Raw genomic sequence first — 24,371 nt, forward strand, 5'->3', positions numbered from 1 at the left:
ACACGAGCGAGAGGGACACGAGCGAGAGGGACACGAGCGAGAGGGACACGAGCGAGAGGGACACGAGCGAGAGGGACACGAGCGAGAGGGACACGAGCGAGAGGGACACGAGCGAGAGGGACACGAGCGGGGAGGGACACGAGCGAGAGGGACACGAGCGAGAGGGACGAGCGAGAGGGACGAGAGAGAGGGACGAGCGAGAGGGAGAGAGAGGGACGAGCGAGAGAGAGAGAGAGAGGGACGAGCGAGAGAGAGAGAGGGACGAGCGAGAGAGAGAGAGGGACGAGCGAGAGAGAGAGAGAGGGACGAGCGAGAGAGAGAGAGGGACGAGCGAGAGAGAGAGAGAGGGACGAGCGAGAGAGAGAGAGAGAGGGACGAGCGAGAGAGAGAGAGAGGGGACGAGCGAGAGAGAGAGAGAGGGACGAGCGAGAGAGAGAGAGGGACGAGCGAGAGAGAGAGGGGACGAGCGAGAGAGAGAGAGGACAGCGAGAGAGAGAGAGGGACGAGCGAGAGAGAGAGAGGGACGAGCGAGAGAGAGAGAGAGGGACGAGCGAGAGAGAGAGAGAGAGAGGGACGAGCGAGAGAGAGAGAGGGACGAGCGAGAGAGAGAGAGGACGAGCGAGAGAGAGAGAGGGACGAGCGAGAGAGAGAGAGGGACGAGCGAGAGAGAGAGAGGGACGAGCGAGAGAGAGAGAGGGACGAGCGAGAGAGAGAGAGGGACGAGCGAGAGAGAGAGAGGGACGAGCGAGAGAGAGAGAGGGACGAGCGAGAGAGAGAGAGGGACGAGCGAGAGAGAGAGAGGGACGAGCGAGAGAGAGAGAGGGACGAGCGAGAGAGAGAGAGGGACGAGCGAGAGAGAGAGAGGGACGAGCGAGAGAGAGAGAGGGACGAGCGAGAGAGAGAGAGGGACGAGCGAGAGAGAGAGAGGGACGAGCGAGAGAGAGAGAGGGACGAGCGAGAGAGAGAGAGAGAGAGGGACGAGCGAGAGAGAGAGAGGGACGAGCGAGAGAGAGAGAGAGAGAGGGACGAGCGAGAGAGAGAGAGGGACGAGCGAGAGAGAGAGAGGGACGAGCGAGAGAGAGAGAGGGACGAGCGAGAGAGAGAGAGAGGGACGAGCGAGAGAGAGAGAGGGACGAGCGAGAGAGAGAGAGGGACGAGCGAGAGAGAGAGAGGGACGAGCGAGAGAGAGAGAGAGGGACGAGCGAGAGAGAGAGAGAGGGACGAGCGAGAGAGAGAGAGGGACGAGCGAGAGAGAGAGAAGGGACGAGCGAGTGAGAGAGAGGGACGAGCGAGAGAGAGAGAGGGACGAGCGAGAGAGAGAGAGGGACGAGCGAGAGAGAGAGGGACGAGCGAGCGAGAGAGAGGGACGAGCGAGAGAGAGAGAGGGACGAGAGAGAGAGAGAGAGGGACGAGCGAGAGAGAGAGGGACGAGCGAGGAGAGAGAGGGACGAGCGAGAGAGAGAGAGGGACGAGCGAGAGAGAGAGAGGGACGAGCGAGAGAGAGAGAGGGACGAGCGGGAGAGAGAGAGGGACGAGCGAGAGAGAGAGAGGGACGAGCGAGAGAGAGAGAGGGACGAGCGAGAGAGAGAGAGGGACGAGCGAGAGAGAGAGAGGGACGAGCGAGAGAGAGAGAGGGGACGAGCGAGAGAGAGAGAGGGACGAGCGAGAGAGAGAGAGGGACGAGCGAGAGAGAGAGAGGGACGAGCGAGAGAGAGAGAGGAGACGAGCGAGAGAGAGAGAGGGGACGAGCGAGAGAGAGAGAGGGACAGCAGAGAGAGAGAGGGACGAGCGAGAGAGAGAGAGGGACGAGCGAGAGAGAGAGAGAGAGGGACGAGCGAGAGAGAGAGAGAGAGGGACGAGCGAGAGAGAGAGAGAGAGGGACGAGCGAGAGAGAGAGAGAGGGACGAGCGACAGAGAGAGAGGGACGAGCGAGAGAGAGAGAGGGGACGAGCGAGAGAGAGAGAGGGACGAGCGAGAGAGAGAGAGGGGACGAGCGAGAGAGAGAGAGAGGGACGAGCGAGAGAGAGAGAGAGGGACGAGCGAGAGAGAGAGAGAGGGACGAGCGAGAGAGAGAGAGGGACGAGCGAGAGAGGGACGAGCGAGAGAGAGAGTGACGAGCGAGAGTGACGAGCGAGAGTGACGAGCGAGAGATAGAGACACTAGCGAGAGACACGAGCAAGAGAGAAAAAAGAGAAAAAAGAGAAAGAGAAAGAGAGAAAGAAGAGGGAAAGAACAGAGAAAGAAAAGAGAAAGAAAAGAGAGACAGTAAGCAAAGAGAGTGCAAAGAGAGAGAGAGCAAAGAGAGAGAGAGCAAAGAGAGAAAGAGAGAAAAGAAAAAGAGAGAGAGAGAGAAAGTAGGGCTAACATGGATGAGTGTACACCTTGAAGCACAAAGCTCCACCACGTGACCATGCTCAGCAGTTCCTGCTCGAGGTCACCACTGTAGCCATACCATGTGTATCAGATAAAAATTCAATCTGTACTTACTCAAAATCATCAAAATCCATATCAGCACCGTCGATGGGTTGGGCCGGGCTGCTCGTTGAATTTTCCAAACTGGCTCGCATTCGGTTCGGCTGGTATCGCATCGACCGCTGTCGAATACTGTCCCTACGCGAGAGATACTGAATGATCCGATGGGCATAATAGGCGGGAGATAACCTGAAAAGATACAGGTATTGAATTTCAATTGAACTCAGCCCACTAGCGCAGGCGCAATTAATAATTTAGCAATTCTTTACAAAGTTGGATTTCCAAATGCAGGATATGAAACGAGGAAAGCACATGAAGAAGAACGCAATTCAAACACAGAAGCGCAATGTGAGTGGCACTATGGGATGACAATGTGAATATTAAGCAGCCAGAATGAACAGAAAGCATTTTTGTATTAATACAGCAGTCAGAGGAGTCATCTGTCATAATGGATAGATCTATTACTCCATTACAGGATCATTGCTCTCATGCCCTAATACTGTTAAAAGGCTGGCAAGAGTGATTTGCCCAATTCGTCACTATTATATGTAAACCTGTAGACTACTGATTTTAGTTCTGCCCAAAGAAAGTGAAACAAACCAACACTTGCTTGCATCGAGTGATACAACGTAGAAAGATGTCTTTCCCCATCAGCCTGTGCCAGCTCCGAAAAAGCTACCTATTAATCCTCCAGCAAATGTTTCCTTTACAAGTATTTATTGAACTCTTTTTTTAAAGTTAGTATTGAATCTGTTTACGCTGCCTGGACAGTGCTTTCCAGATAATAACAACTGCATAAATACATTTCTCTTTGACCGGTTCTTTTTTGCCAATTACCTCAAATCTATGCCCTCTGCTTACTGGCCCACCTGCCAGTGGATACAGTTTCTTCCCTATTCTAAAGAGCACAATCTCACAACCTTAATTTCTCCACACACCTCAAGTCACTCGTCCTTGGTGCCATTCTAGCACATCTTCTCTGTCCCCTCTCCAAGTCCTTGACATCCTTCTTAAAATGCCATGCCCAAAGTTGCACATAATATCCCATCTGAGGCCTATTCAGCAATAGATTAAAAATTCTCATGACTTCCTTCCTGTTGTACTTTTTGCCTCTATTTGTAAAAGATCCCTACACATTTTTAAAAATAGTTTCATCAACATGTCCTCCCAACTTCAGCTTTCTGTAAGCAAATAGTCAGGTATCTCTTTTTGTATGCTGTTTAAGATTGTACCGTTTAGTTCAGATTGACTTTTCTTATTATTCTTCCAAAATACATCACTTCACAGCATTAAATTTCATTTGTCATGCACCTTCACCAGCCTATTACCTTCTCCTGAAGGCTGGTACTATTTTCCTCACTACTTAATTTCAAGTTTTGTGCCTTCTGTAAAATTTGAAATTATATTCAAGTCCAGTCATTCACATAGATGGCCATAATACTCATCCCTCTTGGGAGCATCACAGCGTTCTTAACTTCAGGCTGAGAATTAACTGCTCACCACTATTCTTTGTTATCTGTCCTTAAACCAATTTCATATCCAAGTCACTGATGCACCTTTAATCCCAGAGCTTCAATTCTGCAATGAAGTTTATCATGTGATACTTTGTCAGATATTCTTTGGAAGCCCAGGTACACGACTCTCTCCAACATTACCTTGATCAACCTTTAGTCACTTCACATAGAAAGAAAATCTTTAAAAAGTCACACTTCTGTATTAATCTGATACAATGGACCAGGGGAAATGAGATACCAAAAGGGGAAAACAACTAAACAGACAGGCCACAAGTTGCAATTAACGTTGTGCACAATAAGAAAATAATATATAAAATAGGAGGTTAGTCAGCTCTTCGAGCCTGCTCTGATGTTCAGTCAGATTGTGGTCATACTTCTACCTCAGATAAACCCTGCCGCACTCTTCTACCTCTATCTCCATATTTCTCAATTCAGAGTATCCAAAAACGTATTGATTTCTGACATGAATGTACTCAATGACTGAACAACCACAGCTCTGAGTAAGTAAATTCCAAAGACACACAACCCTTCAAGTGAAAGGATTTCTCCTTATCTCAGCCCTTATTCTGAGACTGGAACACCTTAATTCAAGTTCCCCAATTAGGGGAAACATCCTCCCAGCAACCATCCTGTCAAGGTCACCGAAGAATTTGGGGCCAAAATGTCCATAGAGTGGCAATTACTGTTGGACTACCACTCTGATCCTATTTTCCTAGCTTAGACTGGAGCTTCATATTTCATGCTCGGACTTCCAACCCAGCATGCTGAGAAACATGGTGCGCAGCTACACCTGGAGGTCTTCAGTGCAGTGCTGGATCATCGGGTGAAACAAAAAGACATCCCCGCCGACGGCATTTACTGCCATAAATGAGTAAGTTTGAATGTCCCAGTCACTTTGACAAACTAGGAGGGAAGGTAATTGGGTATGGGATTGGGGTTTGAGGTTGGCTGTTGGGTGGTCAGAGTTGGATGGGGGTTAGTCAGGTGTTTGGGGTTTTTTTTGGGGGGTGTAGACGCAGGGGATGTGGGAGATGATCTGCTGGGGGAATTGGAGTAATTGGATGGAGATGGAGTGTGAAGGTGGTTGGGGGGGATATGGGGGCTGAATAGTATAGTTACCCAGGGGTTAGAACCAGTTTCAATCTTTCTAACTTTATGTGGGTAACTATATTGCTTGCAGAGACGGAACCATCCAAAGTCCTTTTGACCTTAAATCAAAGTTTCAGAGGGTTGCCCATTGGAAGTTTGAACTACCCAGGCCATTCACATGCAGTCCTTGAATGGAGACTGGGTTCCCTAACTTCTGGGGTACCTCCAGGGTATGACTCTCTGGGGACCAGAAGATCTGGGCCCATATGGTTCAATGGGATCACCTCCGACTATTTTAAACCAAGGGAATATAACCAGAGTCTACTCAATCTCTCCTCTCACCCCAGGAACCAGTCAAGTGAACCTTTGTTGTGCTTCCCAATCCCACCTTGCAAGGCAAATATATCCTTCTTTAGTTGAGATCTAAACTGTACTCAGTACTCCAGGTATAGTCTCATTATGTTTCTATACAATTGTAGCAAGGCTTTCTCTTAAATCATATTCCAATCTCTGCTGTAAATACTACCATATTATTTGCGTTCCTAATTGCTTGCTGTAGCTGCACGTTTACTTTGTGATTTGTGCATAGGGACACCCAGGTGCCTCTAAATGTCAACATTTCCCAGTCTCACCATTAAAACAATATTGTACATTTCTACTTTTTCTACCAAAATGGAAAACTTGTATTTCTACACATTATATTCTTTACGGTATGGTCTTTCCTACTCATTTAACCTGTCCAAACTTTTTTACATTGTGCCCTCTTCACAGCTTACGCACATAACCCACTCATCTATGTCACTATTTTCGCGTGCCTACCTGAAAATTGCCCATTTATTTTTACTGTGTTTGTTACCCATTTCTCAAAGCACTTGTACGTTATCCCAAACAACACGGGCCCAAATCTTGTGTCATAATCTCTTGAGCAGCAGTTTATCAGATGCCTTTGAAAATCCAAATACAGGGCATCCAGTGGTTGGTTCCTCCTCAGGTTCTTATTGTGTCAGTTGGTAGCACCCTCACTCTGAGTCACAAGGTTGTGGACTCCGATTAACTGAATTCACCATCCCAGTTATTCTATTCACCAGATTCAATTATCTAATTCACCAATCCAGTGCAGGTTAAGTGGAGTCTATCCTAACAGAACAGTTTCCCCCCTTTTCCCCAGCACTGGTGCCAGAGCTCCACGCATCAAAACCGCTGCCTGCCACACCACTCTTTCAGCCATGCAATTACCCTTCTAACTAGTTGTCTCTATGCCAATTTGCATGTAACTCAGATAACAATCTAGAGAACATCTTCTGTGAGGTTCGTGCTTTAATTTCAACACTAGCCCCTCAAGCTCTCTCAGCAGAACCTTGTTCCAGTTCTATCTCTATTAAATTTTTTTCTTTAGAAACAATTTTATTTTTGCTTCATTTGAATGGGCAATCATAAACATCACAAACCTTGTATCAGGTTTAGCTGGGTATCACTGTAGAAAATCAATACAAAAATTACTAGCTCAAATTTTCTTGGAAGACTGGCGCCAATATATTGGTGAAACCAAGCTGTTAAGATCTTAGTATGACTGTAAATTAAGAGAAAGTTATGGAGTACATCACTTATGGGGCTCCATAATTTACCTGCGACTTTTCAGCCATTACTCAGCATTGATAATGGTTGGAAGCTTTGATCACAATCATGTCCTCCAGTTGAAAACAATGGCAATTACAACTCTGCTGGATCCTTGCCATTTTTTAGATTTAAAAGTAATGGTGCTGTTGGTATGGCAGTGACCTATTTTTAAAACTAATAGATTTAAAAAAGAAACAACTCAATAAATTCATAGGCTCAACAAATCCATGGATTCCCCATTCCTAAATTCTTGACATGCTCTAAATGGCAGCAGGCCAGCTGATTTCACCAGGAGACCAGCCTAGTGGAAGTAGCACTTCAGATAAGTGCTGTACTTAGGATTTGCATTACCAGACAATTTTAAAACTTAAGATTTCCACATAAGCGGAGGAAATATGGCCATGTTGCCTCTGATTTGCCACCATCTTCACTGTGATGTGTACATGTTCTAATTATAAACGTTAATAACTATGGAGGAAATTATGGACACTAACATCCATATGAAGAGAGGTGAACTTACAGTTTGAGTAGCTGATACAGGAAAGTATAGTTTCCAATTGCAGCTCTGAATGGAAATGATCATTCTGTAAGAAATCACTGAATTTTTGACTTATGATAATTAGAACCAAACATGAGTGATTTGAAAAATTACCAACTATATTTTGTGTTTATTCTTCCTTGGTGATTAATTTGAAATGTGTAATTTCTTAGTGCAGTCATTTAATGAACCATTAAAAAACAATATTAGCTTCAATGATATCAAGAACTAACATTGGCTGTTTATAAATTTGTGATGAACAAGTCATTTAATTTGATGAAAGATAGGATATCTTCTTCCCCCACTCACTGCTAGTTACTACAGCTTATTGCAGACAACTTACAAATCTTTCAAAGCTTATTGATCCACATAGCCTAAATCTCAAACAGTGTTCAATGTAATCGATCAAAGATGTTAGTCAAATATTCCTGAAGTTTACCTCTTGTATCTATTACATACTTGTATCCATGCACCAGATGAGATGGCATGCCTGTGCACAACCATAACACATACAGTTGACAAGTTATCTTGGAGACAACATTATGCTTTTTTAATTTTGTAACAATACTCAATCTTTTTGTATAATTTCTACAATACTTGGACTTCTGACACCATCCAGTAGCTGGAGGGTCAAGTAATTGGACAATCCAATGTTATCAATGGCAATCAGATGGAAAACATGTAAATGTATCGCAAAGATGACTCCTGCTCAAAAATGTCATTGTTCCTGGTCTTGGTTTTGCACCGCCCTGGACTGCTACAAATATTGTGAAATCTGCTATGTCGTGGAATTAAACTTGCATCTCAGTACTAGCCCAGGGATCACCTTGATGAAGGCACTGTCAGGATACAAAGACGAGGGGAATTAATCGAAAGGCAAACTGCAAAGTTTAATATGCTAATCAGATGTGGCTGCAATTAAAAAGCAGTTTGTCCTAATTTGCTCTCCTTCCTACATCATTTACACATGAACTAACTCAAAGGCTCAGCACTTCATCTTTCGTCATGACCCCGACAGCCTTCTAAACTCCAAGTTCAAAACCTTTGCTTCCATCTTGTTACATAAGTTTTTTTGCTGGGTTGGGGCAGTTGTGAGTCATTTCTTTCTCTATCCCTTCATGTTGCATTCAGGTGGTTGCTATGTAGTCATTTACACCTCATCTGGACAAATCTTTTGATTCTTTTACCATACCCATTGCCACTCCCTTTGGCATTTGTACCATGAAATCTTTTGGAATTTAATCTCTCCTGTCTTCCACCTCATATTTTGTTGTTCATTCTCTCTCTCTCTCTCTCTCTCTCTCTCTCTCTCTCTCTCTCTCTCTCTCTCTCTCCCCCCCCCCATTTCCACTGGCTTAAAACCTATAACACAAGGAACAGAAACAGAAATAGGCCACCAGGTCTTCCAAGCCTGTCCATCTATTCAATACAATCATAGCTGATCTATGCCTCAACTCCTTTTCTGTGCCGTTTCCCCATAGCTCTCTATTCCTTGATCTATCAAATATTTATTCAACTCCACTTTAACTGCTTCTAAATGATCCAGCCTCCACTATCCTTTGGACCAGAGCAATCCAGAGATTCACCACCCTCTGCAAGAAGAAATTTCTATGCACCTCAGTTTTAAATGACCGGCTCTTTATCTTGCAGCTATGTTCCCTTGTTCAAGACTCTTCCACTAGTGACAATATCTCACCACCTACTCTGTCAAGCCCCCTCAGGATCTTGTATGTTTGAATAAGGTCAATCGTCACTCTTCTAAACTCCAAGGAATACAGAGCCAGACTATTTAGTCTCTCTTGACAATGCTCTCATCCCAGGAATTAGCCTGGTGAATCTCCTTTGGATTGCCTCCATTGCTACTATATTATTTTTTAGATAAGGGGACCAAAACTATATGCAGTATTCCAGGTGAGGCCTCACCAACATCCTGTACAATTGCAACAAACCTCCCTATAAAGGGGTTGGAGGGCAATAAAGGCCAAAATGCAGTTTTTGCCTTCTTAACTACTTGTTGGACCTGCCTACTAGCTTTTTGGGATCCATGCACTAGAACACCTAGATCTAAAACACTTCACTCACCTGTAGTCTCTCTCCATTGGTACAAAAGGTTGGATCTCATGGGATAAAGGGGGAGGTGGCTAGATGGGTGGAGAAGTGGTTTGGTCACTGAAGACAGAGGGTGGTAGTGGAAGGGTCTTTTACCGGCTGGATGCCTGTGACTAGTGGTGTTCCGCAGGGCTCTGTATTGGGACCTCTGCTGTTTGTGATTTATATAAACGATCTGGAAGGTGCAACTGGGGTGATCAGTAAGTTTGTGGACGACACGAAAATGGCTGGACTTGCAGATAGTGAGGAACATTGTCAGAGGCTACAGAAGGATATAGATAGGCTGGAAATTTGGGCAAAGAAATGGCAGATGGAGTTCAATCCAGATAAATGCGAAGTGATGCATTTTGGTAGAACTAACGTAGGGGGGAGCTCTACGATAAATGGCAGAACCATAAAGGATGTAGATACGCAGAGGGACCTGGGTGTGCAAGTCCACAGATCCTTGAAGGTGACGTCACAGGTGGAGAAGGTAGTGAATAAGGCATATGGCATGCTTGCCTTTATAGGACTGGGCATAGAATATAAAAGTTGGGGTCTGGTGTTGCAGTTGTGTAGAACGTTGGTTCGGCCGCATTTGGAATACTGCGCCCAGTTCTGGTCGCCACACTACCAGAAGGACGTGGAGGCTTTAGAGAGAGTGCAGAGGAGGTTTACCAGGATGTTGCCTGGTATGGAAGGGCTTAGTTATGAGGAGAGATTGGGTAAACTGGGGTTGTTCTCACTGGAAAGACGGAGGATGAGGGGTGACCTAATAGAGGTGTATAAAATTATGAAAGGCATAGATAGGGTGAACGATGGGAAGCTTTTTCCCAGGTCGGTGGTGACGTTCACGAGAGGTCATAGGTTCAAGGTGACACAGATATCAGAAGGACATATTTTACACAGAGGGTGGTGGGGGCCTGGAATGCGCTGCCGGGCAAGGTGGTGGAGGCGGACACACTGGGAACGTTTACGACTTATCTAGATAGCCACATGAACAAAGTGGGAATGGAGGGATACAAAAGAATGGTCGAGTTTGGACCAGGGAGCGGCGCGGGAGGGCCGAAGGGCCTGTTCCTGTGCTGTATTGTTCTTTGTCCATTTAGATAATAATCTTTTGACTCCTCCTACCAAAGTGCACGACCTTGCACTTCCCCACATTAAACTCCATTTGCCAGGTTTTTGCCCAGTCACCCAATCTATGATATCCCATTGTAGAATGACAATATCTTCATCACAATATGCCCTTCCACCTATCTTTATATCATCAGCAAATTTGGAACGCTTACATTCTGTTCCTTCCTCCAGGTCATCAATGTAAACAGTGAACAATTACAGGCTAAGAACTGATCCCTGCGGTACTCCACTAGTTACATCTTTCCACTCTGCAAAGGGCCCATTTATTCCAACTCTCCATTTCCTATGTGACAGCCAGTTTTCAATCCATGCTAACACACTTCCTCCAATTCCATGGGCTTTTACTTTCTGCACCAGCCTCTTATGCGACACCTTGGCAAATGCCATTTGGAAATCCAAATACGCTACATCTACAGGTTCCACTCTACTTATTCTGTTACATCCTCAAAGAATTCGAGCAAATTTGTCAAACTTGATTTACCTTTCATAAATCCACATTGACTAGTTTTGATTAAATTCAGCTTTTCTAAATGATTAGTTATTTTCTCTTTGATTATTGACACCAGCACCTTGTCAATAATAGAGATTTAACTAACTGACTTATAATTCCCTGTCTTCTGCCTTGCTCCCTTCTTGAACAAGGGCATCACCTTGGCTTTTTTAATCTTCTGGTACCCTCCTGGAATTTAGCAAGTTACAAAAAATTTCAATCAATGGGTCCACTATCTCTTCCACTTCCAGTGAAACCCTAGCATGCAGTTCATCGGGTCTCGGTAACTTGTCCACCCTTAGCCTCTCGAGTTTCTCTAATACTCTATTCTTCGTGATTGGGTGTTTTTGTAAGTTCTACAATGCTTTTTTGAAATCAGCCCTATGATAACTTAGGGATATTTGCAACATCGTCCACGGTGAAGACGGATGCAAAAAGTTTATTTGGCATATCCGCTATTTCTTTGTTTGCTGTTAGCAATTTACCCACCTCGTTAAGTGGAGGTCCCACATTTACCTTAGCCGCCCACTTCCTATTTATATATCCATAGAAGCGCTTACTGTTTGTTTTAATGCTGCATGCAAGTTTTCTCTCAAAATTCATATTGTCCCTTCTTCTGCGCTTTTAGTTTCTTGCTGCTGGATCCTAAAAAATTCCCAGTCCTCTCATCTACCACTTCCCTTGCTACTTTGTATCTCCTGCTTTTCAATTTAACATTATTCTTAACCTCCTGTGTTAATCACAGATCTTGTGGAATCCCTCTTTTTGATTGAGATAAACTTGTTGGGATAAAAGGTTCTTTCTCAGAATGGCAACCGGTGACAAGTGGTGTCCCGCAGGGTTCAGTGTTGGGGCCACAGCTGTTCTCTTTATATATTAACGATCTAGATGACGGGACTGGGAGCATTCTGGCCAAGTTTGCCGATGATACAAAGATAGGTGGAGGGGCAGGTAGTATTGAGGAGGTGGGGAGGCTGCAGAAAGATTTAGACAGTTTAGGAGAGTGGTCCAAGAAGTGGCTGATGAAATTCAACGTGGGCAAGTGCGAGGTTGTACACTTTGGAAAAAAGAATAGAGGCATGGACTATTTTCTAAACGGTGACAAAATTCATAATGCTAAAGTGCAAAGGGACTTGGGAGTCCTAGTCCAGGATTCTCTAAAGGTAAACTTGCAGGTTGAGTCCGTAATTAAGAAAGCAAATGTAATGTTGTCATTTATCTCAAGAGGCTTGGAATACAAAAGCAGGGATGTACTTCTGAGGCTTTATAAAGCACTGGTTAGGCCGCATTTGGAGTACTGTGAGCAATTTTGGGCCCCACACCTCAGGAAGGACATACTGGCACTGGAGCGGGTCCAGCGGAGATTCACACGGATGATCCCAGGAATGGTAGGCCTGACATACGATGAACGTCTGAGGATCGTGGGATTATATTCATTGGAGTTTAGGAGGTTGAGGGGAGATCTGATAGAAACTTACAAGATAATGAACGGCTTAGATAGGATGGACGTAGGGAAGTTGTTTCCATTAACAGGGGAGACTAGGACGCGGGGGCACAGCCTTAGAATAAAAGGGAGTCACTTTAGAACAGAGATGAGGAGAAATTTCTTCAGCCAGAGAGTGGTGGGTCTGTGGAATTCATTGCCACAGAGGGCTGTGGAGGCCGAGACGTTGAGCGTCTTCAAGACAGAAATTGATAAATTCTTGATTTCTCGAGGAATTAAGGGCTATGGGGAGAGAGCGGGTAAATGGAGTTGAAATCAACCATGATTGAATGGTGGAGTGGACTCGATGGGCCGAATGGCCTTACTTCCGCTCCTATGTCTTATGGTCTTATGGTCTTAAACTCCTGCTGAGCATTTTGGACCAGCTGTTTGAATATTTGCCACTGCTCATCTACTGATCTGTATCTTAGCTTGTTTATCCAGTTCACCTTAGGCAACTCCACCCTTATAGCATTATAATTGTCTTTATTTTTAAATTGAAGACACTGGTTATGGAGCTATGGTCCTAAACCGCATATGGAATTCTATCATATTGTAGTTACTACCCCCTCAAGGGGTCCTTAACCACAAGATCCCTTGTTAATCCTTCTTTGTTACACAAAATCAAATCTAAAGCAGCCGTTCCCAGGTTGGTTCTACAACACACTGCTCTAAAAAGCAATCCCTGATGCATTCCACAAAGACTTCTGCTATGTTACCCTTACTGGTTTGGTTTGTCCAATCAATATACAGATTAAAATCTGCATGATAATTGCAGTCCCCTTCGAAAATGCACGATATTTCCCCATTTATGCTCTGACTTCTTGAGAGGTCACATTTTTAAGGTCCATAGACTTATCTCGTCTTCCTTGCCTTGGTATTCATGATTTCAACCCAAACCGATTCTGCATCACTATCTACTGCCTTTACATCATGACTCAGCATTGCTCTGAAACTTTCCTTAATTAACAACACTACCCCATCGTCTTTCCTCTTTGGTCTGTTCTTTTGTAACATCATATACTCTGGAACATTGAATACCCACTCCAGGTTATCCTGCAACCACGTTTCTGTGATAGTTAACACATCATACTCGTATGTTGCAACCTGTGCTATCAAGCTATCAACTCATCCATTCTGGAATGCACTGCCCAAGAGCGTGAAGAAGACTGGTTCAACATTGAAGACTGGTAAAGCATTGAAGAGGGAATGTGATTATCTGAAAAGGACAAACACACAAATCTAAGGGGAGAAGGTGAATGGGTAGCTCTAAGTGAGCTACTCCTTGGAGCCATCACAGACATGATGGGCTGAATGGTCACCTTCTGTGCTCTGACAATTTCATGCTTCTCATTTCACCACATTGTGTTCTACCTGCCATGATATTGCCCAATCAGCCAACCTGTTTGTATCTCTCTGCAGCCTCTCCGATTCCTCTTCACTGCTTACTTTCCTGCCGAACTTGGTACCTTTAGCAAACCTAGGTAAATGACACTCAGTCTCCTCAACCAAGCATTACTTAGATAGCTGAGACCTAAGTTTTGAACCTTGCAGCATCCCACTGCTTTGGAGACCAATCTGAAAATATCCACTTTACTCATATTCTTTTTGCTGTCCATTAACAAATCCAGTTAATGCTAATTTATTATGCCCAATCTTATTTGTTCTAATTGTAGCCACATTTGTCAAAGTCGCCATTTCATCTTTGGAATTCAACTCCTTCGTCCATCTGGACCAAGGCTGTCATAAAATCTGGAGTTGAATGGTCATGAGAGAATACAAACTGAGCAGTGAGCAGATTATTGCTAACTGAGTGCCACTTGATAGCACATAGTCAATTATGACTTCCATCACTTTTCCAACGATTTGGGGGTAGACAGCGCAAAAACTGGCTAGATTGAATTTGCCCTGCTTTTTATGGACAGGACATACTTGGACAAGATTTTATATTTCCAGATTGCAGGTTAATGCAACAGCTTGGCTAGCGCTGTGGCGAGTTCTGAAGCACAAATCTTCACACTACAACTGGGACGGTTTGGGAACCATTGCCTTCGTTGTATCCACATTGTCATTTCTTGATATCTTGTGAATCGATTAAAATCGTCTGAAGACTGCTATCTGTGATGTTGGGAGGAAGTTGAGATGGATCATCAACTCTGCACTTCTGGTTGAAAATGGTTGCAAATGCTTCAGCTTTCTTTCCTTCCCCCACTCACATGCTGGGCTTCACTATCATAGAGGACTGGCTTGTTTGTAGAGTCTCCTCCTCCCATTAGTTGTTTAATTGTGATAATTCATGACTGGAGATCGTATAATTGTGAAGCTATAATCTGATCCCTTGGCTGTGAGGTGGCTTTGCTTCCTGCAGCAAGTTGCTTCAATTGTTCAGTACGCATGTCGGCTTTGCTGTAGCCTCAGTAGGCTGGAACCTAATTTTTAGGTGCACCTGATGCTGCCCGTGGCATGCTATCCTATACTCCTCATTGAATTAAGATCACCTGGCTTAATGGTAATCATACAGGTCACGAGATCACACGTTGTAGTGAAATATAAATTCTGCTGCTGTTGATGGTCAATACCTCATGGATGTCTCATTTGGAGTTACTAGGTCCTGTCTGATTCTATCCCAATTTGCATAGTGGTTGTGCCACACAACACAAAAAAACAATCCAAAGTGCTCAATCTACACAGAGCCTGCGCAGTGACCAGTCTTATCAACACTGCCCTGAACAGATTCACCTTTGAAAGGGAGATGTTTTGAAAATGAAAGCCAAAGTCTTTACCCTTGTGTTGGTTCTTTCACCAACTGTTGTAGACCCAGCCTAGCAAATAAGCCCCTCAGGACACAGCCATTCTGTCAGTGGTTCTGTCAAACCACTCTTGGTGATGAACACTGAAGTCCTCCACCAGGGTTTGGATGCGGCCACCTTGCTACTCGTGCTTCTTCCGAGTGGGTGTCACAATTCATCAGTGAAGGAGGGCGGTAGGTGGTATTCATCAGGAAGTTTCCTGATCCATGTTTGGTCGGATGCCATGAAACTTCATGGGGGCAGGAGTGAATGTTCGGGACACTATGCTGTTGAGACAGGGCATACCTTGGAATGGTGATGGAGGAATCTTGGACAATAGCTCAAGTGTGATTACTACCACTTCAGAACTGATGTCCAATTCACCTGCTGGGCAGCCCCACCAATCTTGACACAAGTCCCCCGACATTCATGAGGAAGATTTTGCAGTGTCCATAGGCAAAGTGCACCATTCTTCGAATTTGTACTTAGTTTAATGCCCGGTAGTCATATATTACATGGCTGCTCCAAGTGCCTTGCTAGACCACTTAGGAGGGCAGTTGAGAGTTAACCACAGTGTGTACATCTAGAGTCACATGTCGACCTGACTATGTAGAGATGATTGATTTTCTTCCCTAACAGACGTGTGAACCAGATGGATTTTTTGTGATAGATTCATACTCACACAGCATTTCTATTCCAGATTTATGTAATGAATTTAAATTTCCCAGCCTGTCATGGTGAGATTTAATTTATGTCTCCAGAGCATGAATTCAAACCTCTAGATCTCTTGCAGTTGAACAATTTGCAATATTTATGAACTGAAATTAGTTTTTTCAGAGCCATTGTACTAATATTATTTACAATGCATTCAAATCCAAACCTAAGGTTTCACCAAGACTTCTCCGGCACAATAGTGCACCTTTAAATTTTAGGCTCATGCAGGGTTGCGACTGCTTGAGTGCATGTGCACAGAATCACTTTTACAAGAAATCACTGTCATTTTGGAATGCCTGGAAAAAAATTCTAAGCTTTCAGTGTTCTCAAGATTGCATGCGAGGTCTATATTTTACTTTGAAATTGTGTCTCTCGAGGGAGTCACAGGACTTGGCATGTTCTAGATAAGATAGCAGGGGGTTGTTTCCACTGCAGATGAAACTAGAACCGTGGGCCTCAAAATAAGGGGGAGCAGATTTAGGACTGAGTTGAAGAGGAACTTCTTCACCCAAAAGGTTTTGAATCTGTGGAATTCCCTTCTTAGTGAAGTAGTTGGGGCTCTCCCATTGAATGTTTAAGGCAAGAAAAAAAAAGATTTTTGAACAGTAAAGGAATTAAGAGTTATGGTGAGCGGGCAGGTAAGTGGAGCTGAGTCCACAAAAAGATCAGTCATGATCTTATTGAATGGTGGAGCAAGCTCGTGGGGCCAGATGGCTACTCCTGCTCCTAGTTCTTGCAATTTTATGTTGGAGGTTGCATCCATTTGGAAAATTCAACGTATCTTTACTTGGGGAACTAAATTAAATTAACTTTCAAATTTTATCTGCAATTAACAAAACATGGATTGTGCTGAAGGGCAGGAAAGTTGAAAGGCTCGTCTCACCGTGCTTAAAAATCGAGTTAACCATGCTTAGAAAATTATCACCATCTCTTGGAAACAAATCCACATGTGCTTATGGGTAGTCTTTGTGCAGTATTCCTACTTGCTTGGCATACAAAAAATTCCTCCTGTGGTGAACCATCGTTGGTTCACCACTGGGGTTTGTTACTATGTTACTGTTGGGCTAGGGTGTTGTTACTGTGGGGGTTGTACTATGTTGTTGGGTTAGGGTGTTTACCTGTTATAAGAGTTATCATGGCACATTCCAGTGGGGTCCCGCCTCCGGTGGCGAGGTATAAGACCCCCTGCTCCGGCAGGACCCCTTCAGTCTGAACTGGTGTATTCGTGTTAGTAGTTCCATTGTTACTTTATTAAAGCCTTCAATACCGAAGCCTTGGTTCCATGTGCTTATTGACGCGCATCAATTTAATAAAGTAAACAGAAAACTCACAACTGTGCAACAAGAAGAAAAAACAGAGAGTATGGAACAGATTCTAAAACCGGATCGTCTGACACTGGACCCACGTGCGGTCGGTGCAGCTAACACATTCGACCATTGGTGGAAGTGCTTTGAGGACTACCTGGCAGCCTCGGTAGCTATCACTACGGACAGTGATAGACTCCAGGTCCTCCACGCAAGGGTAAGCGACACGATTTACCTAGCCATTCGTGCAGCTCCCACTTCCCAGGGTGCCGTCGAGCTCCTAAAGAAAAGATACACTATGCCACCCAACGAGATACACGCTCGTTACCTCCTCGCTACACGACGTCGGCAGTCGGGCGAAACCATGGAGGATTATGCCAATGAGCTCCTGCAGCTTGCCAGGGGTTGCGACTGTAAGGACGTCTCCGCCGAACAGTATATGTACGACCTCGCCCGAGACGCGTTCGTAGCAGGGGTAGGGTCCTCGTACATCAGGCTTAAATTGCTAGAAAAGGGGAAACTCAACTTAACCCAGGCAATGGAGATGGCCGTGAGGTTGGAGGCGGCGTCGAAGAGCTTGGCGCTGTACCCCGAGGACCACGTGCAGTCAACGTGGTTGGAGCAAGCTCAGCTCCCTCCTCGCCCCGCGAACCCGCGCTCCCAGATCGATTCGACGACGGCGGCAGCTCCAGGTGGCCAGCGATGCTATTTTTGTGGAGGGGCCAAGCATCCACGGCAACAGTGTCCGGCAAGAACGGCAATCTGCAGCCAGTGCGGTAAAAAAGGCCACTACGGCAAAGTCTGCAGGTCCAAACCTAAAAACGGCAGTGCAGCTTGTAACCCTCCAGAACAGAGACCATCTCTTTCGGCGTCGCAGTACCCACGAGGTCCGACCACATGCGATCTCAGGACGGCGCCATCGTGGCAGACAGAGGAGGAGGAAGACCACCAGGAGTCGCTGCGCTTGGCGCCCTCGCCCACGTGCGATTCATGGGGGCGGCCATCATGGTCCACGACGACTAGGAGCGACCAGCAGGGGTCCTCAGCATCCACATCGGCAGCATGCAGTGACGCCCAGGGGCCAACGGTGGCGTCGATCTCTCTGGATCAGACCAGGCATTACAGACTGGAACATTCCATGATGGAGGTAAAGGTTAGTGGCAGAACTGTAAATTGTCTGTTTGACAGTGGGAGCACCGAAAGTTTCATACACCCTGAAACTGCTAAAAGGTGTGGACTCCGGGTTCTCCCTGCCAAACAGACAATTTCCATGGCATCACAATCCCGGTCTGTACCGATCCAAGGACGATGTATGGTAACTCTTGAGGTACAGGGCACAATTTACGAGCAATACAGGCTCCTTGTGCTACCTCACCTTTGCGCGCCAATTCTCCTCGGACTAAACTTTATGGTCCACATGAAGAGTGTGATCCTACAGTACGGTGGGCCACTCCCTTCACTGGCAGTAGGGAATCAGCCGCAGCCTCCAAATTGCCCAAAGCGCCCCGCGTGCAATTTATCCACCCTGAAGATCACGACACCATCCCTTTTTAAAAATCTGGTACCTGGCTGCAAGCCCATCGCTACTAAAAGTAGGCGTTACAGTGCTGAGGACCGGATCTTTATTAGATCTGAGGTTCAGCGGCTCCTCAAGGAAGGGATCATACAGGCCAGTGCTAGTCCGTGGAGAGCGCAGGTCGTGGTAGTCAAAAGCGGAAACAAACCTCGGATGGTCATCGACTATAGTCAGACCAGTAATAGATACATGCAGCTGGATGCGTATCCTCTCCCGCGCATTTCTGATATGGTCAATCAGATTGCGCAGTACCGAGTGTTTTCTACCATAGACCTTAAGTCCGCCTACCATCAACTCCCCATCCGCCCAGAGGACCGACAATATACGGCTTTTGAGGCGGATGGTCGTCTATACCAATTCCTCAGGGTTCCATTTGGTGTCACCAATGGGGTCTCGGTCTTCCAGCGTGCTATGGACCGAATGGTGGACCAGAACGGGTTGCGGGCTACCTTCCCGTACCTGGATAACGTCACCATCTGCGGCCATGACCAGCAGGACCACGACACGAATCTCCAACACTTTCTGCGCACTGCATCTCGCCTGAATCTGACCTATAACAGGGAGAAGTGCGTATTCCGTACGCGTAGGTTAGCCATCCTCGGATACGTGGTGGAAAACGGGGTCATTGGCCCTGATCCAGACCGTATGCGCCCACTCACTGAACTTCCCTTGCCCGTTAGCACGAAAGCACTGAGGAGATGCCTCGGGTTTTTTTCATATTATGCACAGTGGGTCCCCAACTACGCGGACAAAGCTCGTCCGCTCATTAAGTCCACGACCTTTCCACTTACGCCGGAGGCCCAATTGGCCTTCAAGGTTTTGAAGAGCGACATCTCGAAAGCCACGATGCACGCGTTGGATGAATCCATCCCTTTCCAGGTGGAGAGTGATGCATCTGACTTCGCCCTAGCCGCCACACTAAACCAGGCAGGCAGGCCCGTCGCATTCTTTTCCCGCACCCTTCAAGGCCCAGAAATTCGGCACTCAGCGGTGGAAAAGGAGGCTCAGGCCATTGTGGAGGCAGTCAGACACTGGCGCCATTACCTGGCAGGTAAGCGGTTCACCCTGATCACGGATCAACGATCCGTGGCGTTTATGTTCAGTAACACGCAGAGGGGCAAGATCAAGAACGATAAGATCTTGCGGTGGAGAATTGAGCTCTCCACCTATAATTACGATATTATGTATCGTCCAGGGAAGCTCAATGAGCCCTCGGATGCCCTCTCGCACGGAACATGCGCCATCATGCAGGAGGACCGCTTGAAGGCTCTCCACAATGATCTGTGTCATCCTGGAGTCACCAGACTCTACCACTTCATCAAAGCCCACAACCTGCCTTACTCGGTGGAGGATGTCAGGTCAGTGACTAGAAGCTGTCGGATTTGCGCAGAATGCAAACCACACTTTTATCGACCAGACCGGGCACAATTGGTCAAGGCCACTCGCCCTTTTGAGAGGCTGAGTGTGGATTTTAAGGGCCCCCTTCCCTCAACGGACCGGAATGTCTATTTTCTCAACATAATAGACGAGTATTCCCGGTTTCCATTTGTTTTCCCCTGTGCGGACACGTCAACTGCCACCGTCATTAAGGTTTTCAGTGAACTTTTTACCCTGTTCGGGTACCCCTGCTACATTCATAGCGACAGGGGCTCGTCGTTCATGAGCAACGACTTGAGGCAATTCCTGCTCTCATTCGGGATTGCCTCTAGTAGAACCACGAGCTACAACCCTAGGGGTAACGGACAGGTGGAAAGGGAGAATGCTACAGTCTGGAAGGCTGTCCTACTGGCACTGAAATCCAGGGGCCTTCCAGTCTCCCGTTGGCAGGAGGTCCTTCCAAATGCGCTCCATTCTATCCGCTCCCTCCTGTGTACGGCAACCAATGCTACTCCCCACGAGAGGATGTTCTCATTCCCTCGGAAGTCGTCCTCGGGGACCTCATTGCCAGCCTGGTTGACGTACCCAGGACCCGTCCTTCTGCGGCGCCATGTGAGGGCTCGCAAGTCCGACCCCTTGGTCGAACCGGTCCAACTCCTCCACGCCAACCCTCAGTATGCCTATGTGGCATACCCTGACGGGCGAGAGGACACTGTCTCCATTAGAGACCTGGCGCCCGCAGGGGACGTAGCAACTCCTGTCGCTCCTATTCCCCCAGTCACGAATCCACTACTCCTCATTACTTCCCCAGACGTGGCGCGGTCAGCACCGGGACCAGTGCATAACACTTTTACTCCCATGTACAGCTTGCCTGAGACTCGGAGATCGGCGCCACCATCATCATCACCACCACCACTACCACCAAACGTTCCAGGATCCCCTGCACCATCGCCTCACCAGGGCCGGCCGGCCCGGGAGTCCTTGAGGGGACAGCCAGACGTTGCTTTGGAAAGAGCGCCACCACAAGCACCTGCTCCGGTTTCGCAACCGGTGTTGAGGAGATCGGCACCTGCTCCGGTTTCGCAACCGGTGTTGAGGAGATCGCAGCGTCGGTGCGGTCCTCCAGACCGTCTGGACTTGTGAATCCTGTGATTTTTCTGTTATTGTCTGTTTATATGACCTGTTTTTCGTCCACCCCGCCACCTTTTGTTCTTAAAGGAGGGGTGAATGTGGTGAACCATCGTTGGTTCACCACTGGGGTTTGTTACTATGTTACTGTTGGGCTAGGGTGTTGTTACTGTGGGGGTTGTACTATGTTGTTGGGTTAGGGTGTTTACCTGTTATAAGAGTTATCATGGCACATTCCAGTGGGGTCCCGCCTCCGGTGGCGAGGTATAAGACCCCCTGCTCCGGCAGGACCCCTTCAGTCTGAACTGGTGTATTCGTGTTAGTAGTTCCATTGTTACTTTATTAAAGCCTTCAATACCGAAGCCTTGGTTCCATGTGCTTATTGACGCGCATCACCTCCCTCCAAAGACAATGAATCCAAATGGGGAAAAAATGTTGCTTTATTTTTCAAACAGATGACTTTATTTGTGATTTTACAAAAAGTTGAACTACTTGATAGAGTATATAAACCAAACTACTGTGCAGTAGCAGCAAACAGTGTTTAAATACTATATTACAAAAACATACTGCACAATTCATTTGAAATTCCATCAACACCACTTAAATTTATTAACTTTAATCAATGCTGCTGTATTCACAGCATTTCTTGCATAACCTACATTTGGTTCCTTTTTATTCATCAGGGTGCAACTGCAACAAGTTATTTAGCAGGGCTAAAGGTTATATCTTGAATATAGAGGGTGTTCTTTAGGACTGTATCAATTCGTGAGTACAGCATTTTCAAATTTCAGCTGCATTATTTAAAATATTTTTAAAATGAGTCATGCAGCAGAATTGATTAATTGAAATGCAGAGTAGAAAATCCTGTAATGGGATCAGGGTTCCATAAAAGTGTGTAGTTGAGAGTAGTGTTTCGAATGCAATCGGTAAAACAGGATTTTAAAGGTTGGGAAATTAGAAGGTTCCTCACATCATACTGAGGCAGCAAGAGATGGTCCAAACATTCATTAATTTATGTTGAGAAAATTAACAACCTCCAAGTTCTCATTTTAAAATAAACAGAAACTTATTTCCACTGTTACCTGCAAAGCAAAAATGTGATGCCAGAATCTGCTGAAAAACACTAAAAATATTGGAACTAATTTCACGCCATGTCCAACATCTGCTATTCACGCTTGCTGTGAAGGAGGTATTATTTTCAATATTCTTGGGGTTTGTTTTATTTGACGAAACAGGCTTGAGGGGGTGTGTGTGTGTGTGTGTGTGTGTGTGTGTGTGTGTGTGTGTTAAACTGACTTTAATTAAATTAGTCTGCAGGGTGAGGACATCAAATACGTCTAGGTGTCAAAGGCCTGCACTTGAAGTAAATATGGCCACGCTAAATTTTTTGTAAGAAAATAAAACATGGGTAGAAATTTGTATTAGAAGAAAAATAAGGTTTGCTGCATTTAGTTAAGTTTCAAAGAGAAGTAAAAAGGGGCTTACAACTGGGGAAAAGTTGTATCTAAATCAGGCACAGGAAAACAAACTTTTTTATATCTGGGAATGGTAAATTTCAAAGAAGGACTAAGAACAATGGATGCAAACACAAGAGGCAAAAGTATACTGAATGAGAGATGCGAGAACTGAGGGTGGCCACATAAGACCTCGAGTGCGGTCTGTATCAGGGACAAAACTATGAAGAAACAAATGAAGCAGTGTCCAGCAAACCAGAAAAGTGTATTTTTTCCCAGAAAGCAGGGTTTGTTTTAAAGTTTTTCTGAATTTCCACAGCAGAATGGGTGTGATAATGACAGAGATAAGTCTATGACATATCTCCCCACTATAGCAATGGGGATGCCTTGTGGTATTTCTAGATTTTTTTTTTAATAGACAGTCTAGCCAAGTAGAAATCCTCTTTGGGGTATGTTCTGTAAACTAACTTTAACTGTGCAAATGTTGAAATTTACTTTTTTTGTTCATAAATGTTTTAAATTATTTAAAATCTCCAAAAATTTTAATGAAATTTGTGGCTTTTGACTTCAATACATATATTCTCATGGTAAAACACAAAAGAGATATGGTAGTTTGCCTTGCACACCACTCACCACCTGCCAGATCATAACATAGAGCAATAACATTAATTTGGAAATTGCATGCCTCTACGTTTTCTCTATGGAGAAACATTGAAATGTGTCATCTAAACTACCATATAAAAGAGGGTATCTGCATTGCAGCAACTTCCTCTTAAAAAATAGTTGATCAAATTTCAATTCTTATTTGGTATCTAAGTTGAAAGCATCCAGAGGATTGAATCATTCACTTATTTGTCCGAGAGTCCAATGACTTTTAAGCTCATCATTCGATCATTCAAATCCTTCATGTAGAAGCCAGCATGCATATAATACTGTTCCTATGGAAGTAAACTTTGTATTTGAAGACACCATATAGAGTTTAGCAACACAACAAGTGACTCAAAGCTACAAATCACAAGAGTTACAATGGCACAAATTATTCCTTGAAGTGGTGCAAGCACATAACATTCAGACGTGCGTTTCTGGGCACAATTTCTCACAAAGCAAGATCCATGAACAACTGGGGCATAAACAAACATTTGCCCACTCCACAAAAACACGTTTTGTTTTCCATTCATTTCAAGGTTTGTGAGCTTTGCTGGCTCAGCCAGCATTTATCACCCATTCTGAATTCCTTTGCAAAGGTGCTGGTACATTGCCTTCTTCAACTGCCGCAATCCCAGAGGTGTAGCTACACCCACAATGCTGTCAGGGAGGGAGTTCCATGATTTTGGCCCAGCAACAGTGAAGGAACAGCAATACATTTCCAAGTCAGGATGGGGAGTGACTTGGAGGGGAACTTCCACATGGTGGTGCTCCCATGCATCTGCTTCCTTTACCCTTCCAGATGGTAGTGCTGTCCAAACCTGCGACCACTGTCTCAGGAGGCTTGGAGAGTTTCAATCTTGTAGAAGGTACACACTGCTGTCACTGTGCACTGGTAGTGGAGGGAGTGAATGTTTGTGGGTGGGTGCTTTGTCTTGGAAGGTGTCAAAAAC

At 45.5% G+C, this 24,371-nt stretch overlaps 1 protein-coding gene across 7 annotated transcripts in view; it reads right to left on the minus strand.

Moving 5' to 3' along the window:
• Positions 1-24,371, minus strand: part of LOC144498775 (activating molecule in BECN1-regulated autophagy protein 1-like) — a 409,078-nt gene that overhangs the window by 267,259 nt on the left and 117,448 nt on the right. For all 7 annotated transcript variants that reach the window (XM_078220425.1, XM_078220422.1, XM_078220420.1 and 4 more), the window contains one exon: positions 2,488-2,661. In XM_078220425.1, coding sequence (XP_078076551.1) covers positions 2,488-2,661 — 174 coding nt within the window. The remainder of the gene's footprint in view (positions 1-2,487; positions 2,662-24,371) is intronic.

Source organism: Mustelus asterias, chromosome 9 (genome assembly GCF_964213995.1).
Source record: "Mustelus asterias chromosome 9, sMusAst1.hap1.1, whole genome shotgun sequence".
Taxonomy (NCBI): Eukaryota; Metazoa; Chordata; class Chondrichthyes; order Carcharhiniformes; family Triakidae; genus Mustelus; species Mustelus asterias.